The following is a 16,536-nucleotide window of genomic DNA, read 5'->3' on the forward strand; positions in this document are numbered from 1 at the left end:
ATGTGAAGTAGGCGGATCTCACAAGGGAAAAAAATAATGGGAGGAGGAAATGCAAATAAATTAATGCAGGAACTGTTTGCGATCATTGCTGCACTGAATGTTGACACAAAACATAGCGGAGAGGGGAAAATAGTTTAACTAAAACAATAGTGAATAGTAACAGCCACTGAATAAGAAAATGCAGAGTAAAGTGTTTGTGTGAGGGAGAGATTGACAGACTGTTGCTGTATTAACTCAGATCAATGGTGTCAACAGATCAATAGCACGGTTTCTGTCAAATCTGCCTGTTTTCCATGAACTGATGAGAGCAAAGTTACAGGACCTGGTGGAAAAAGCCACATTAAATTAGAGGGGAAAAAAATAATTAGGTTTTAAAAACATTTTTTTTTCATTTATTTTCTACATTATTAAAAGTGTATGCAGCAGACAGAGAAGTCCACCAGCCTCTAATTGAATTTCTTTAAATGTCATTTTGTGCTTCTGTGCACTAACCTCTCCACGTTTAACAAGCAAAATGTTTAAGTAGGGTGGTCTCAACCACGTCTATACACGCACCTATTAGTGGCACAGTGTTAATTCCTCACAGCAGGTGAGGAAACAGCGCCACCAAAGGATTTAGGGACACCCCTGGTTTACCACCCTTTATTTCAGATCTTAGTGAATCTGCCCCTCAGTGTCTGGCCCAAGGACATGTCTTTGAGGTTAAACCCCACCCTCTCAATCAGAAAACGACCGCGCTACCACCTGAGCGACACTCTCCCACATTACCACCTAAAGTGTGAAGATATAGGCTGTGTTCGAAGTTACATACTAACGTACTGCTACGTAGTGTGTTCACATTAGGTAGTATGGTGAGAAATACCCAGATGTATACTACATCAGGACATTTTATAAGTATGCACGGTGGGCACACTAGTCATACTCAACCACCCCATGAGGCATTGCGAGTGGAACCTAAAATCAACCTGGGTCCGGCTTCAAGCTAAAAATCAAACATCCCCTCTTCAAAACAAAAGCAGTTTGTTGAAGTTAACAGGAAGTTTTGTCAGTAGCACAATGGCGGGGCTCCAAAAATCTCTGCAATGTCGGAATGAAATGTGTTTCCGCAGGTTTTATGGATCAAATGAGCACATGTTGATATTCTACTTGGTCATTTTCTCACTTAAAATGCTTTCAGAACTATCAAAGGTGGAGAATTAACAGATATTTAGCCTCAGTGTGATTTAGGTTTCTGTTGTTTTAGGTTGGAAATGCATCTTGGGAAACTTGGAAGTATACTTCAGTGGGAACGCTGATCATAATCCTACTAATCATACTTAAAGTATATAGTACTCATTTGAGTTTGTAGTGCATAGTACGGAGTATTCCATTTAGAATACAGCCCATGTGGGATTTGAACCATTGGCGTTAATAATATCTGACATTAAGTGTGTCATTAGCGACACAAAACAAGAATCAGATTTTTGCCACGACTTGAATACTTTCAGGACTTAAAGGTCCCATGTTAAGCTATTTTTCAACCATCTCCATTTGTTCTAAGAACCCCAAAAACATAGTATTTGAGGTTTATTTTCCCAAACTCGCCTGTTTTTCAGAGTTTTAGCCTCTGAAAAGTCACTTTCTGACAAACGGGCTGTTTCCTGTCTGCTCATGCATATTCATGAGTGGGCGTGTCTATACACTGAATTGCCTGCATGACTTGCTCTGAGGCAGATCAGTGATCACAAAAGCAATTTTCTCTTGCTATCCACACACTGTTATTGTTTGCAGCCAAAAAACTGCACATTACAGTAAAACACATGGGTATTTAAGTGGCTATTGTGTGAGTCCGTCTCCGCGCTGTGCGTTCAGCAGCAGCAGCTTCAAACACTCACCGGAGTTTTTAAGCTGCTAATTCACTTTCTTTTCCTTCTCATCTTTATTAAATATAGGAATAGTGCATTTAAGGTTATAATCATTTGTTTATCACCTCAACCGTTGCGTCGCATTGGGTCACACGTCAGATCAAGTCAAAGGTGATACAATGTCTACTCCCTGGGTGCCTACACTGCAGTGTTTACCGTGGAGGCGCTGCCCCGGCAGCAGGCACTTCCTGGAGGGGGCGGTTCATAATTCTAGTGACGTCACTCGAATTTGAACTGCTCGTTTTTCAGAAGAGGGCAGAGAAGTCGCTCAGAGAGCAGGATAATTGAGGATTTCTCAGAAATGCAGGAAGGGATCCCAATAATACTTTGGGAGTGTAATGAATGAACATTGTAACAAGGTTAAAAGCTGAAAAAAGTTGATTTGCATGACATAGGACCTTTAAGATACCTTATTGTGCAAAAGCAACATGGCGTGACATACTATCCATGTGTACCTTACCATCTCAAAATTAGAAATAAAAAAACGACAAAAGGTTTGAAAAATAAACATCACATTTATTTGTTCTGACAGCGGGACCCCACACAGAGTTGTCTTCATCTATTGATGTATTTGGGCACTACAGGTCAGCGCTGTAACCTACTTTCATACATCCAACTGTAAACAAACCAAGCATCGGTTAATCGCTACCAAAAACAGAGCTCGACATAGCTGACACACACCGATATCTTTTTTTCTTCTTCTTCTAAAAGTAACACAATGTACAAAAAGCAAGTCTTGAAATCGTAAGAGTCTTGGATCCATATAAAACATTTTTTTTCCCTCCTCAATGCGTGAGTAAGAAAAACAATGCACTTTATCTCTACCGAGCTTCTTACTGCCTTTGCTTGTGAGGCAGCCGAGGGGGGAAATTGATGCAGATAAGTAATGAGCAGAAAGTGGCTGGCTGGTTCCTGTAATGCTACCACAGCAGCTCTTTCTCTGTAGAAATCCACAGCTGCCCGAGCCATATAGATACGCTTGGATGACAGTCAGTAAGAGGGACGCGTTGGTGTTTGTAGCAAATCCTTCCACGTTAATGTACACGACAGTACGACACTGAAAAAAACCCAGAAAACTGCAAATCAAACATCCAGGCCATCGGATGTTTGAAATACAACAAAAACCAAAAAAAAAACGTGAACTCAAATGTGACTCAAAGAGCTGCACGTTGGTTGGCTGTCTCCGCCCCCTTCTGTGGGAGTTACTCCCCCTTTTGGGGAGGGGTAAGGCGGAAGTAAGTAAGCAGCAGTCGGATGGAGTGTGGAAGCAGAGGACCATGGGCTCTGCTGGTCAGAGTCAGGATTGGCAACATAGGGGCCTCACCAGGAAGCTAAAGGCACCAGAAGAACCAGGAGCAGGGCCGTCCATCTTTGGCAGTGCACCGAGCACTGGTGGCTTTTTGCCCGAACACCTGAACAAAAGGAAAGCGTGACAAAACACCAGGACTGGGGTCAATTACAATTACGTTTTCAATTATCCATATTCAATTACAATGTAACTATGATTACAGTGACTGTTTTTATTTCCGATTCCAATTAAATAACTATTATTTTTCCCCTGAAAGTCAATTACAATTATTTTCTCAATGACTAACATCATTCATATGCCTGTTGTGATGATTCTATGTGCTTTTGTGTTTGTATATTATAGTTTTAGTATCTTTGCATTTAAATTTTAGTGCATTGGTTATAATATATTATGTAGAAGCCCAAATAAGAGATGGAATTTAGCAATAGCTATAAACTCTTTGTACAAACCATCAATACAGTAGTCCCTCATTTATCGCGTGGGTTACGTTCTAAAAATAACCCGCAATAGGCGAAATCCGCGAAGTAGTCAGCTTTATTTTTTACAATTATTATACATGTTTAAGGCTGTAAAATCCCTCACCACACACTTTATACACTTTTGTCAGACAGGAATTAACATTTCTCTCAACCTTCAAACCTTCGTAGATTTTATAACATAAACCTGTTTTCAAACATACAACACTTCAGAGTCACACTGCTAGTGATCAGACAATGATGCCGAACGCATTCAGAGTCTTTTGTTGATGATGACGTCAGGCCGTCAACACGGACACCGGTCTGTTCACCCATTCAACCATGGAGTAGAAGCTGTGCGTGACCACCTGGAGCTGTATGACACGGTCTTTATAACCAGAACCAGGTGTGGAGGAGAATCAGTGAGGAGGTGGTAGTAGCAGGTAAAAGTTCTGAGCTAGGATAGCATTAGCCGCTAATCACACCGGCTTTTTTCACTGGTGGTTTACATTTGTGAGAGGAGAAAAAGGAGCACAGCTCCTCGCTTCAGCAGGCAGTGAAACTCACTGAGTTGGATGTGTCGCTGGTGGGCGGGGCTTCGCTTCAAACACGCATATGAAGCGAATGGGGACATTTTATGATCCTGCGACACATGTCAAACTTTTCATGCGGCAGATGCGTCCGGTGCCGCAGAAGACGCATCTGCCGCATTATGCTGCGTTCACACCGAATGCGTGGGTTAGAAATTATCTCAATGTCTCTTATTCAATTACAATTACGTCTTCAATTATCCATGTTCAATTACAACTGAATTATGAATATGTTGACCTACATTTTTTCTAATTAAAATTAGAATTACAATGATTATTTTCCCCCTGAAAGTCAATTACAATTATGTTCTCAATGTTTAATTACAATTAATCACACTTACTGTGTATAAAATAAATACCCCCATCAGGGTTGTGGTCAATTTGAAGCACATTTCATAGAATTACAATTACAAGGTCAATTACATTTCAATTATGATTACAACAGCAACAGACGTTTTCAATTGCAATTACAATTATAATTACGCCATTGTTGTAATTAACAAATATAATTGAGCCCAACCCTGACAAAACAAGTTGTTTAAAAAAAAAAAAAAAGACGACTTCATTGATCCACCAAATGAATTGGTCTCAGTGAGCTCTGAATAAAATAGAAAAAGGAAAGAAAGAAACAAAACATTGGGATCAAAAAGCAATTTTCTGTCTTGAAAAGCATGGCCATCACAGGCAGAATCACAAACTTTCCCTTTGCCTTTGATGCTTAAGAGTTAATTGGCTGAGCGAGAGTAGAAAAGGTTGTGTGGGCGAGGTAATTATAACAGTATTAGTCTAAAAAAAAGAACCAAAAACACTTGGTTCACAACAGCTGTGGCGACTCAATTAAGGACAGGAAAGAGGATTACTGCACAGAGAAAACAGGCTGTCCATGAAAACGTAATTACAGAGGTCATGTGACGGTGGGTGCTCAGGGGCTCACCGGAGGAAGTGACGAGGCGTAGCTGGGAGCTGACCGCGCCCTCTCCACCTTCACTGAGCGCACGCACCTCGATGACATAAGTGCCGCCCTCTGGCAGTGACAGGATGGTGGAGGGGTTGATGGTTCTCGTCACCTGGTTGTGAGCTCTGCCTTCCTGTTTGAGTAACACCTGCAGGAAGGGCATCAAAGACCAGAACCACATCAAAGTACAGATAAAAGCTGCTCATGGATCAGATCAAATGGTTTTTACACAACTGACACACACTTTCATTTTTACCATCACTGAAAAAAAAAAATAGCTTTGCACAAGTGCCTTTTATATTCTAAAGAAGAATCTATAAATACTCCTCCAGGTCAATAGGTGGCAGCAGTTTGTGCAATAAGGCTGCAATTCTATAGTTTGTGGTAAATTACATAATGTGGCAGGTGCTGAAAATTGTTACAAAAAGACTAGTTTTTGATGTTGCAAAATGAGATGAAGGGAGAACGTTTGCAACGGCCACATATTCAACATTGTCAGCTTTTAGAATAATGACTAAGCATTAATAACAATAATAATAATAATAATAATAATAATAATAATAATAATAATAATAATAATAATAATAATAAATGTCCTGTTAATTTTTGGAGTTATTTTGAGTATTTTGGTTTTCCTTATTCATTTTCTGATTTTTCTGATCATTTTGTAGTCGTGTGTATTTTGTTATTTTTTGTTTTTCTGTAAATGTGCTTGTTTTTATGATAATTTTGTGCTTTTGTATTTAATTTCTTATGTTTTTTTTTCCATTGTTTTTGTGTATTTCGGACCATGTTATCACTTTTGATATTGTTCTGTTATTTTGTGTGTTTTGGGAAATATTTATGTATATTTGCTGTTGTTTTAATATATCTTTGGTGTAATTTTAGTCGACTGCCTTAAGATGAGGAGAAACAACAGAAAAATGAAGAGAGCACACTATAGCAATAGTTCAACAGATAGTTTATATCTGGGGGGGGTTGAATAAATAAAAAAAGTATTAACACAGTTCAAACATATGTGTCTCAGAGTGAATGAAAGAATCAAGATAGGGTGAATAATTACCATATAACCAATGACATCTGATTCATTAGCTTTAGCCTTCACTGGGTCCCAGCTCAATGAGACGTTGTTGCCCTCTTGAATCCACATGAGGTTGTTCGGAGACTGAGTGGGAGCTGGAATCACAACATTTATCCACATGTAGACACTGTTTCAACCTACGCGGGCAATTTCTGCTCCAGGTTATAATTGGACTAAAGCTAACTGGTAATTTATATAGAATTAGGATCTCTGTGCACTCACGGGCTTTCCTGGTCTTGGCTGTGACGGCAGCACTAGGAGGACCATGGCCGATGCTGTTGAAGCCTTTGACTGTGACGAGGTACGCGCTGTTGCCCTCCAGTCCCGTTAGGATCATGGAGGTTTCATTCCTAACTGTTTGTTGTTTACTTCCGGACTCCTCCTGCTCGCTGTCTTTCCAGAAACTCACCTGGAATTACAAAATAATGTAATAAATGAAATTAGATCAGAAATTGCCAATTCTGTGATGTTAAATTGTCCTTTGTGCCAAAAAATGGTAGTGATATGAGGTTTACCATGTGAGAGTGGAGTGGGAGCTGTGTCTCAGATATGGGAAAGATGTAAACTTTTGGACACATCATCAGTAGTGTTCCTTTAAATAAGTTTTTTTTGGGGGAGGGGGCTTTTTTAACACTAGACATGCTCATCAAAGGTGGCCACCTACAGGGTGATCAAGCCTGAGCTTGCGTCCTATAACTACTTCCCACTCTCTCCTATCTGCAGCTTTGGGCCACTTCCCAATCGGTTTGTTCCTTTTCTCCCAAGGAAGTGTCTGCTCTTTGATCTCTTCCTTTGATGTTCTTTGAGGCTGAGTGGAGTCCTTGTACCAACCTCTTCAGTGACATGGGTGCTGATGCTCTGCCAACTGTGGTTATGTTCCCGTCGCTGTGCTTCAATTGACTGATTTGACGGGTTGCTTCGTAAGAAGTACTGGTCAATGTGATTCCCTTGCCTTTACTCTCCCAAACATTCTCTCTTTCCTTTTCCACCCACCCACACACGACTCTCCTAACGCATGCCATGGCCAGTAAATGAAATAGTGTCAATTAATTTCTAATACCTCATATCTTCTTGGTTTTCCAGGGCCAGGATTTGGAGGTTTCCACGTCACCCTGATTTCTGAAGAGGAAATGCTGTATGCTCTCACATCAATGGGTAGTTCTCTTGGTTCTGAAAAAAAAAAAAAAAAAACACTCTAGTCCTCAAAACACATCGTTCACATGCCTTACAGGTGGACATTCGTAACTAGGGATCGGTTCCGAATTCGGTGCTTTTTTAGGTACCGACCAAAGTCCTTTGATACTACCTGGTACCGATTCACGTAAAATTAAACGGTACCATGTTTTGGTACATAAATTGATGTTGGTTTGATATACTTGATAAAGTTTGAAATTATTATTATTGTGAAAAATAAAAATTGAACATTTTGAGATTTAATTATTTACCATTTATTACCACACAAAAGTACAAAAAATTGGTTGCGTTGAGTACAGATATCGATTCACTGGTACTGAGTATCAGTTCATATGTTAATGGTAAATGGACTTGATTCATATAGCGCTTTATCCCTACGCTGAAGTAGTCTCAAAGTGCTTTACATATCAGCACCACACACCAATGGGACACACATGTGAAAGGTACCCATCCCAACTGGTAACGCACCTCCCTCAGCCGAGTGAATGATGACGACTTTGCTGAAGGGTCCGTCTCCCTTGTTGTTGTAGACGCCGACCTTGACCTCGAAGGGGGTGAGAGGTGGGAACGTCTCGTCCCTGTATTTGTACATGGTGGAGTCCGCCGAGGTTACCATCTTCTCCTTCCATCCTCTGGTACCGTTGGCACGAAATGCCACGATGTAGCCAAAGCCCTCGCCATTCTGGAACTCCTCGGATACCGGCTGGACACAGAGAAAACATGAGACAGGGTTAGAAAAAATCTCAATGTCTCTTTTCACCCGAGAAGACTATCGGCAGGTGATTTTTATTTTCACCAGAGCAAATGCAATTACATTATTTTTATGAAGTTGTGTTTGTCAGAGGGTTCCGGGGTAGCTCTAGCATCTTCTCTGATGTTTCAGAACAGGGGTGTCAAACAAATTTTAGTTCAGGTGTCGAATACGGAGCAGTTTGTTCTCAAGTGGGCTGCACATTTTATGCAGGAAAACAAGTAATTTCAACATTATTGCAAACCAGTTGGCACTTTGACGTATACCGGTACATAAAATCCAAAATATGTAAAAAAACAACTATATCCAAGTAATAAGTGATAGATATCAGTCTTAACAGGATCTTCACTATACATTTCCTAGATTTTGTGACCAATTTGTATTAAGTTAAGGGAAATATTAAGGATTCTGTACGGATTTAGTGTTTTTCCACTGTTTAACATTAAAAATGACTTCAATCATGTGCCCCTGGAAATATTGTTGAGCTTCATTTGCGCAATGATTCATGTTTTCTCTGTCATTTTCACGTTCTCTTGCGGGCCAAACTGGATTTGCCGCATTTGGCCCCCGGGCCTTGAGTTTGACCCTTGTGTTTTAGAAGATGTGAACGTTTCTCTAATACAAAGCCCACTTTATCCTACAGGCACACATTTGGGTGATTTTCACCCGGCAATAGTGAAAAGAAAGTGTCCCATTATTGCTGCCCTGTATGTACTGACTGCATGAATACAGTAAAGTAAGTAAAAATGGTCCTGATGAATGCCATGTAATCTTTATTTAGTCCAGTATTTGTAAATAAATATCACAAAGTGGTGATTTCCAAAGAAATTTATATGGTGATAAAATGATTGTAGTCAGGTGATCATTTTTAACCAATCAAAAAATGACATTTTTTGTTCCACTCTCCTGCAGTTGTTCATGTTGTCAAGGACACTATGGCTGTGTTGGAAATGTCACACTCTGTACAATGCACTACAAACTCCATGAGTATATACTATCTACTATGTGTTATTAGGATGATTAGGATATATATATTTTTTTTCCATGTGCAGACAAGGAAAAAAAAAAAAAAAAAGATGATTAGGATAATGAGCGTTCCCATTGAAGTATACTTCCAAGTTTCCCAAGATGCATTTCAAACCTACAATGACAAAAACCTGAAATGTATCCATTGATTCTCCACCTTTTAAAGTTCTGAAAGCATTTGAAGTGAGAAAGTGATCAAGTAGAACATTAACATATGCTCATTTGATGCATAAAACTCATGGAAAACACATTTCATGATGTCATTTTGGAGATTTTCGGAGACCCGCCATTGTGCTACTGACTACTTGATTTCAAGACAAGAGCCATATTTACAAAAGCTTTAAAAAACTAAGGGAAGACGAGAAGAGATGCTTTTGTTTTGAAAAGAGGATGTTTCAAATACAGCCTATGCCTTCACCAGGGAAGCTTTAAACGCCCCAAATATGTGTGGACCAATGACCAAGTATACAGTTTCTTTTTTTTGTTTTGTTCTTACACTCCTAATTTTTCAGTAATTTTAGTTAATATTTTTAAAGTCCACCCAAGGTAGTTTTTTTTCTTTCTTCTTTTAGTTAGGATGGCATAATTGAAAAGTCTAATTTGTCATGTGTTGTCATATTTTGATTATAATTAACTTTTTATTAGGTTTAATATATCAGGTAAAAATCACCTGGTGTCACCAATTTTTGAAAAAGCGACGACAATGGGGGGAAAAACCCTTTTTAATCCTTTTGATCCATAAAACTTGTGGAAAACACATTTCATGCCAACATTTCGGAGATTTTCGGGGCTTCCTCGGATGTGTGTGTGGGGGCGGCGGCTGCCTCTCGACCTGGGATCTCGGGGGCATTTGGGGGGCTGCTCGGCCGTGGGGGGGGGGTGGCCTGGGGCTCCCTGGCCCCCACTCTTTCTGCTGGCCTGGCTGCACCTGCGGTAGCGGTTGTTGCACATATACTGGTCTACGATGCACTGGCACGCCTTAGGATGTGGGATGAAACTCATACTGGGCTTAACTTTAGACACGTTAATCCCAAACACCTGCTTTCGGTACTACCACTCACTCATTCCCCCTGTCCACAGCCTCCAACTTTATAGCTAAGCTTCACACTTGTCAACATACTGGCTTGATTACACAACATAATAAACAAAATATGTTCTCCAACTTCACATCTCACCCTCACTGTAAAAAATTATATTCTTCCCCAACCCTTTCTATTTCCTACCTTGAGTCTCTCCTCCCTGCCCCCCCCCCCCCCCCCCCACCTAGGTGTAACACTGCTCTCCCTTTTTATATCCTCCCTATAATAAAATATTTCTAACCCTTCCTTAGGGAGGGCTGGTGATGGTCACAATTAAGCAATAAAATAAATCAATTTATTTTATTGTAATAACAAAACATGCATTGCTGTCTCATAATGATTGCACTTCTTGCAGTGTTGACCTTTGACAGCATGTGCAGGCCAGTAAAAAAACAAAAAAAAAAGAAAAAGCGACGGCAACGGAGAATAAACCCTTTCTAACAGCGTGTAACACCTGTTTGTGGCAAGTCTGTAACTGACGTTGTAATGAGTTTATTTGTATTGATTTTGGAATAACACTGTCCCCTGAACTTGTCAACCAAATTAGCTGTCGATTCTACAAAGAGGATTTAGAAGTGCACGCGGTTCAAACTCCTTAACTGCCTAATTACAAGCGCTATTAGGGAAACTCAATTATCTTTCATTAAAGTATTTATCAAAGCTGGCACGAGGCATGAGGAAATAATAATTTTTGAAAAGATGGCATTGTGTGAGGATTAGAAATCGCCTGGTGAGATTTGCTTTAGTAAATCCTTGTGGATTTGGTAAATGTGGCCACGCTGATGTACAAGAGGTGAGTGATATGGATGAAAAGTGGGGACCTGCTGCTGCGTTCTGTGATGGAATCCGTGGGAATATCGCTAATGGTCCTCCTCATGGCTGGCTGACAGAAAGCAGTCTCTCTCTCAGCAGAGTCTAATGAGACGGCTGAATGAAGCCGCAGACACTGTTTAGTCATTCATCCTGCTTAATAATCCTCCACAGACGACTGCGTGTGCACGTGCACGCGCATGCCTCCGCTGCCAAAAAAAAAAAAGCCTGGCGTTTCTGCCCTTATCTCGTTTCATATCCACCTCAATTGATCACTGACGACTCCCTGATGTATTTCCAGGAGCATTTTGTAGATACGGGAATAAATAGAGCACATCCAAAACGACATTAACGTCTTAAATAAGAGGCTGTACTGCATCTAAGTGGAGCGTGTCGGCACTGAGCTGTGATAAAAAATAAAACTGACAGATGTACTGATGGGTGACCGACAGAGGTGGCAAAAGTACTAGTCTTCAGCTCTCAAGTTAAAGTGTAGATACTTGAAGAAAAAAATGACTTTGGTAAAAGTGAAAGTACTGACGTTGCTCCCTCCCAATTAAAAAAGTACATGCTACTAAATGTAAAAGTAAAAAGTAAAACAAATGGCCCTTCAATAATAAGACAGGGATTTTAAGAACTTGTAGAAAACTGTCACATGGAAATAATAATATTATTAATACATCAATTTTATATACTGTAGTGCTTTTTTGGGAACTCAAAGTCACTTTACAGAATTAAGGCATTATTCTTTCACTCCACACATAGTGGTGGTAAACTACTATTGTAGCCACAGCTACCCTGGGGCAGACTGACGGAAGCGAGGCTGCCATAGCGCGCCATCGGCCCCTCCGACCACCACCAACACACACTACATTCATACGAGCTCTTGCCTTGTCCAAGGACACAATGACAGATACCAATGGAGCGACTGTCCCCCACTGTGGCACCTGGAATTCTCAGTGGTCTCCATCCAACTTCTAACCAGGCCCAGACCTGCTTAGCTTCAGAGATCTAACCAGATTGGGCATTGACAGGCTGGTATAGCCACAAATACATTAAATCTGTTACCTTTTATGAACAGCGGGATAATTTAGCACTTATCATAGATACAATTAGAAAATAAAATGTTTAGATTTAACGGAGAGCTCTTGAATGCCAGAATGTCATGATTTTTCGGCTGGCAAAGAACGCTTTGTAAAGTTCTTGTAAATATGGCCATGATGGTGGTGCACTTCTTGGTTCTCAGTGTTGTCTGTGGTGTGAGTCTCATCCTCGCATACATCAGTGTTAGCATGTTGACTAGCACTAGCTTCACCTCCATGTTAGCTTGTTGACTAGCACTAGCTTCTCCTCCATGTCAGCACGTTGAATAGCACTAGCTTCACCTCCACGTTAGCACATTGACTAGCACTAGCTTCTAGTGTTGTGTTCAAGACCACACTATCCGAGACCAAGACTTGCCCGAGACCAGAATGCACCGAGACCAAGACAAGACCAAGACTTTCGGGAGGCGAGAGCAAGTCAAGACCAAGACCGAGACAAGCCGAGACCAAGACCATAAAGATTTTTTTTTCAATTTAAAAAAATATATAAATAAATAAATTTATGACAAGGTTCGACAGTTAAATAACACTCTCTCTTTAATTTTAGTTTATTTTAAATACATTTGACGGACAAAAAAGGTGCCTGCAAAAAATTAACTAAAGTATTAAAACTACTACTGCTACTGATAAATTCACAATTATTCTACATATTTGAAAACAATATTTTTATGTCAGCTGAATGTACAGTAAGTGTTTAAAAGCATTTCTGCCAAGAAATAATGATTCTCGATTCTGGTTCTTTGAGTTGTGCAGGTCAACAGGTCACAGATTTCACAAGATAATTTTTTAGTTTGAAAAAGCCTTTACACAGGTTATTTTTATTAATTCACTTAGTTGATATAGTTTAAATTGGTTGCTGTAATATAACTAGGATATTCAATTAACAAAGGTTTCCAGCTTTAACTGTAAAAGTGAAACTTTCTGAAATAAAACTACAAACAAGTTGTCAGCAGTGTAAAAAACATAGAGCTACAGGTAGATGTGAAACTAAATAAAACAAACTCAAACCCTGGAACAGTTATGTGACAAATCAATCAATAGTTCTAGTTGAAAAATTATTATTATTATTCTGGATACAATGGAACAGAAACTATAAAAAATAATTATATTGTGAACCTGTTTATATTGTGGGGAACATATTATATACATACATGTAATTGGAGTCTAAAGACACAAAAAAACACCACTTTAAAAAGATAATAGACTAATATAAAACCTCTTTACAGTTATTTGACTCATTCTGGGCTAGTGCGATTTGTGGTGATGATGCGCTGGTGACGACATAATCCAACATGACGGCGGCCCGGACTACAGCCGACACTATGTAATAAAAGCCTTAAAAGACATGAATATAATGAAAAGAGTGGATGGACAGAGGCATAAACATGCTGACACACACAAACTTATTAAACACACACCGACCTCGGTAAACGAAACAGGCTTCACCGGCCGGCTGGCGCTAGGACCCAGAAGCGGAGTAAGTGCGTCCCCGTATTGCATTCACAGGCTGTAATATCATCAGTTTATCATTTTACCTGTTGTTAGAGCTACTGTCTTTACCAGGAAGATAATATTTATTACTGGTGATGGTTTTCTGGAGTTTTACTGGGATTTTTACTGGTGATTAGTTCATATCTCTATTGCGCTCTGCGGTCCAAACTGACACCGTAGCCACACACACACACACACACACACACACACACACACACACACACACACACACACACACACACACACACACACACACACACACACACACACACACACACACACACACACACACACACACACACACACACACACACGAGTGTGTCACACACGTCACTCAGTCACATTAAGGAAGGTTGCGGTCATTATACAGAGTGGATTAAAGAATGAATAAAAGATTGTTTTATCCCTTTCTTCTCCGTGTTATTATCACATTAGAAAAATGTTTAAAAATAGCAGGAGTTAGTGCTGGTCTCGAACGGTCTTGAGAGTCCGGCATTAGAGAGTCCGAGACAAGACCGAGTCAAAATGCTTCAGAGTCCGAGACGAGACCGAGACCTCTAAAATTTGGTCTCGACCCCAAGACCGGTCTCGACTACCACAACACTACTAGCTTTGCCTCCATGTTAGCTCGTTGACTAGCACTAGTTTCATCTCCATGTTAGCACGTTGACTAGTACTAGCTTCGCCTCTGTATTAGCATGTTGACTAGCACTATGCTACGGTGGAAAAAAGGAAGGTTACCTCGTTTTGGCTTGTAACGACACCCTCTGCGTTGGTGAGCGAAGAAGACCAGACTGAAGAGTTGGTGAATTAATAAAAAATGATTTTATTCTAAACTAAATAAAAGGAGTACAAAGTGGGACAAAAATTGGTGATCGCCCGGCCAGGCGATCCGAGGACAGAGTGAGACACAATTCTAACTCATCACGTATATCCCCCCTCAGTCCCCCTCCCTCCTCCCCCTGGGAGATAAAGACAGAGTGGAGGAGGTGAGGGAAGAGAGTGAAAAAGACATTTTCTTCTTGGGTCAAAACAGCCAGTCCTCTGGTATCTGCTGATTGTCATGGGAGACGGAGGTGTGTGCGTTTATGTGTTTGTGTGTATGAATGGATGTGTATGGGATGTGTATGTGTGACTATGTGAGTGTGTGTAGGCATGTGAGTGTGTACACAGAGGGTGCCTATGTGTCTGACCTTGTGAGATTTCAGTATTGTTTTGGGAAGACATCATGTGCTTTGGAAAAGGTGGCCTGACCCAGAGCTAGAAGCAAAGTTGAAGACATGAGAATAACACAATGGAAAGTTACAACCCAAGGCTTAAGGATTAAGATATATGAGTAAATATATTATTAAGCATAACTAATAATTTTGCCATAACAACTAGCTTCTCCTCCATGTTAGCACATTGACCAGCACTAGCTTTTCATCCATGTTAGCACATTGACTAGCACTAGCTTCTCCTCCATGTTAGCAGATTGACTAGCACTAGCTTCTCCTCCATGTTAGCACATTGACTAGCACTAGCTTTTCATCCATGTTTGCACATTGACTAGCACTAGCTTTTCCTCCATGTTAGCACATTGACTAGCACTAGCTTTTCCTCCATGTTAGCACATTGACTAGCACTAGTTTCTCATCAAATAATTAATGATTCCTATAGTTGTGAATTAGCAATTGTAATTAACTGTTGGGGATTAGGGTGATTAATAGATGTGATTTAATAAATAATTTGTCTGGGCTACATCCAGAAACTAAAACTGGTTCACCACAAAAAACACGACTGAGATGTAATCTCTTTAACATCTAAAATCCCATCATCTCTCCACTCAACTGACGACTCAACAACAAACTACCTGAGACAAGTAATACCAGTGACACTATAGTATGCTAATGAGCACAACAATATCTAAACCAAAGCTAATTAACTCCACAGTATAAATCCCAGAGTCCCAGTCAGTTTCAAAACTCAAGAAGCCTCGAGGAAACACGTGTCAAACTCAAGTCCCTGGGGTCATATCCACGTCTTTGGAGCATCACATTCGGCCCATAGGAGAAAGTAAAAATGAGAAAGTGAGAAAGCCTGAACCATTGTGTAAATTATCAACAAATTCAGTTGTAATACACAAATTCATCGAAAATAGTTGAGGGAAGGACCTTTAATTGCAATTTTCTTTAATTGATTTCCTAAGTTAAAAAACAAATTTGTCGCAAAAACAAGGATATTTAAAGTGAAGATTCTAAAATGACCAATGAAAGCTAGGGCCACATTTTCAACATTCATGTCAGCATTTACAATAATGACCAAGCTGAGCATTAATACAGGAAAGAACAAAGACAGATTTGTGTGATTCCAAACAAAATTATAGGAAAACACACAAAATGACTTTAAATATACAAGACAAGAACAAAAACACGTATAATCTGTCATTTTTTGTATTTTTGTTTTAATTTAACATTTTTTCTTATATTTTGTAGGTTTTTATTTGTCATTTTGTGTGTTTTGGTAGATTTTAGTCTTTTTCTTGCTGTCTAGTTTATTCAACTGTTATTTTGTATGTTATTTGAAGCCATTTTGTTTATTAACATACACACACAACTAGAATGAGGGCTGCATGTGGTCCTTGGGCCACTAGTGTCCTGGGTGATCTATATCAGTGTTTCTCAAATGGGGGTACGAAACGGCACAACAGGGGGTACTTGAGAGAGTGTGCCAAAAATTACAAATGAAAGCATAAAAAATAAGGGGTTATATAATGTTTATTTTTACTTTTAAAATGATAATCATACTA

The 16,536-nt window shown here is 39.8% G+C and overlaps 1 protein-coding gene across 3 annotated transcripts in view; it reads right to left on the minus strand.

The window, feature by feature from the left end:
* Nucleotides 1-2,462: 2,462 nt before the first annotated feature.
* The window catches only part of cntn5 (contactin 5), a 185,794-nt gene continuing 171,720 nt past the window's right edge, over nucleotides 2,463-16,536 (minus strand). For all 3 annotated transcript variants that reach the window (XM_028464797.1, XM_028464796.1, XM_028464795.1), the window contains exons 19-24: nucleotides 7,957-8,191; nucleotides 7,355-7,464; nucleotides 6,517-6,703; nucleotides 6,277-6,389; nucleotides 5,193-5,361; nucleotides 2,463-3,316 (exon numbers count right to left, since the gene is read on the minus strand). In XM_028464797.1, coding sequence (XP_028320598.1) covers nucleotides 3,225-3,316; nucleotides 5,193-5,361; nucleotides 6,277-6,389; nucleotides 6,517-6,703; nucleotides 7,355-7,464; nucleotides 7,957-8,191 — 906 coding nt within the window. In that variant the 3' untranslated portion in view covers nucleotides 2,463-3,224. The remainder of the gene's footprint in view (nucleotides 3,317-5,192; nucleotides 5,362-6,276; nucleotides 6,390-6,516; nucleotides 6,704-7,354; nucleotides 7,465-7,956; nucleotides 8,192-16,536) is intronic.

The sequence above is a fragment of the Gouania willdenowi genome, chromosome 13, assembly GCF_900634775.1.
Source record: "Gouania willdenowi chromosome 13, fGouWil2.1, whole genome shotgun sequence".
Classification (NCBI taxonomy): domain Eukaryota; kingdom Metazoa; phylum Chordata; class Actinopteri; order Blenniiformes; family Gobiesocidae; genus Gouania; species Gouania willdenowi.